This window comes from Austrofundulus limnaeus, unplaced genomic scaffold, assembly GCF_001266775.1.
Source record: "Austrofundulus limnaeus strain Quisiro unplaced genomic scaffold, Austrofundulus_limnaeus-1.0 Scaffold635, whole genome shotgun sequence".
In the NCBI taxonomy this organism is placed as follows: domain Eukaryota; kingdom Metazoa; phylum Chordata; class Actinopteri; order Cyprinodontiformes; family Rivulidae; genus Austrofundulus; species Austrofundulus limnaeus.
Window position 1 is genome coordinate 65,114 of NW_013953037.1, and position 2,447 is coordinate 67,560.

Genomic DNA, 2,447 nt, shown 5'->3' on the forward strand with positions numbered 1-2,447 from the left:
CTCAGCCAGCAGGTCAACAGGTCAACAGGTAAACAGGTCAACAGGTCAACAGGTAAACAGATAAACAGGTAAACAGGTCAACAGGTAAACAGGTCAACAGGTCAACAGGTAAACAGGTAAGCAGCGACTCACCTGTGCTTCCTTTCCCGTTCACCGCCGTCAGCGGAGCGTGAGCCGCCACATCGTACCCAGGCTGCAGCGCTGACGTAGGAGGCGGCGCCGGGTAGTGATGTAATGGCGCTCCCATCTGGGTGGGCGGAGCCTGAGGTGTGGTGGAGGTCTGGGAGGTGCTGAGGGTCCCATACTGGGAACTTCCTGGAGCAGAAGGGTAGGAGGCGACAGGGTAGACGGGCGCTCCGGGGACGCTCGCCGGGGCCGAGACCAAACTAGGCTGATGATGATGATGATGATGATGATGAAGCTGCGCTGAAGAAGACAGGTACGACTGCTGAGCGTAGTAAGACCCCGGAGGAGCGTAGGGGGGCTGCTGCTGCGGCTGGCTGTACTGGGCGTTTGAAGGAGGCGGGGCTGAAGACGGGACGGTGGCGTACGGTTGAGGCGGCGCGCCGGCGCCGTACGAAGGCGGAGCTACATGACGCTGCTGGTGGTTCTGGTAGTAGCTGGCGCTGCTTGTGACCGGCGCTTTGCCCGGGGCAGAAATGTTGGGGTAGTTCTGACGTGGAGGAGGAGCGCCGTAGTAGCCTGCAGGTGGGTACACAGGTGGGTAGGTCTGCAGCGGACCTGACAGTGACAAAAAAACAAAAACAAAGATTATTGTCACTTTTTTAGTCAAACATGACGGGAAAACAGTCAATTATCTCAACAGCAGAGGAGAAAATATTGATTTTTTTTACACGACACACCTGAAAAAATGCATTTAAATAATAATAAAATCCTAAACATGGCACAAAAACTGTCCTTTTCTGACAAATCTTCAAGTATTTAAACCATCACTTTTCCAAACAGCTAAACTAGTTATTAATCAAATGCATTTACATCCTGAATTCTTCTATTTGCACCTTAAAGGCTTAATTTGAGCAAAAGACACAAAAAAAGCCAAATTCTTAAATAAACACAGCTCAATCAAAAATTATGTCTCAATTTGCTTCAACGTTTTAAACAAAATTTTACCACATAAATTCAGATGTTAATACCATTTTTATTGCGTCCTGAAATTATCAATAAAAATAAAACATTACCTTTGTAAAGTCTGACTACATGTCTGTTTTCTGTAGTTATAGGGTAAAAATAATGATGCGCAATCTGCTAAACCACATGCTAACACCGAGCTAACGTCAAACCCTGCGTTTCCCCGTTATTTTCAACGGGGCTGCGTTAGCTGCTTAGTTAGCATGTGTTAGCATTAGCATAAACCCCTTACTTTTATTAAATTAAGACGTTCTTCTTTTTTATTTTAAATTTATTGTTTTAAATTAAGAAGGACTAATTAAGGGGAAAGGGTAATAAACACGAAAAGTGAAAAGTCTGACAGTAAAATGTCACCACACGGTAAGCATGCTAACGCCAGCGGGCTGGCTCGTCCCACCACCCCGGCCTGTGTTACCATTCTGACGGGGAGGCGCAGCTCCTGCGTTCGGTGTTGAGTTCTGGCTGTAGCCGGCGGAGTTGCTGTGGTTGGTGTAACYCGGCGCAGACATGGCTCGGTCCTCCCGTCTCTCAGCCCACAGTTAAACGGGCGAGTCGGTGTCCCCGAAGCCAGTGGTTAGCTGGAGCTGGTATCCCTGGCCGCCCCTCCGCCACAGAGGCCGCTCGGTGGTCGGCGAAGACCCGGACAGCCTCGGAAGGTCCGCGCGGCTCGGCTGAGAGCTGAATTCAGGGATGCTGAGGAGCGGACACCTGCTTGCGTTCAAATAGCGCCATCTTGTGGCGGAGCTGTGCAACATCATTTAAAAAACATTTATTTATAAATGCTCGTTCGTGTTGATTCCCTTATTCGATTATTTTGCAGACTTTGTGTTAGTTTAGCTGTTGATGAAAGCTTTTCGTGTTAAAATGTTCAGCTCAGAAGATGGATGCTTTTATTTTGCTACTTCCGTCCAAAAGGTGGAGTTTCAAGGTGAGGTCATTCTGTACAGAACATGACGCTCATTAACATAAACAAATTTCAACAAAAAAAAAATCTACATTTAAATTAATTAGCTTGATTTTTTAAATGGGAGAAGATTCTAATATGGGTACAGTTTTTATTTCTGATTTATGTTCTAACATCCTTTATTAAAATTTCACCGTTTCTTCTATGGATGACGGATTTAAGGTTTTGTCAGTTTTCAAACTGACCACTAGATGGCGCCATTTCCCCGTTTAGACTCTCCTGAAGCCTGTCAGAAAATGTTTTTATTTTGAAGATGTATTCAAAAATACAAATTTAAATTACTGATTTTTGTATATGAGAATGTCATTGATTTTTTTAAATTAATGTTCTCTTT

The 2,447-nt window shown here is 45.3% G+C and overlaps 1 protein-coding gene across 1 annotated transcript in view; it reads right to left on the reverse strand.

Annotated features, from left to right (window-relative positions):
• Positions 1 to 1,836, reverse strand: part of LOC106531447 (protein transport protein Sec24B) — a gene marked incomplete at its 3' end in the record, with an annotated part of 20,606 nt that extends 18,770 nt beyond the window's left edge. The window contains 2 exon segments of the mRNA XM_014027322.1: positions 133 to 741; positions 1,565 to 1,836. Coding sequence (XP_013882776.1) covers positions 133 to 741; positions 1,565 to 1,658 — 703 coding nt within the window.
• Positions 1,837 to 2,447: the final 611 nt, after the last annotated feature.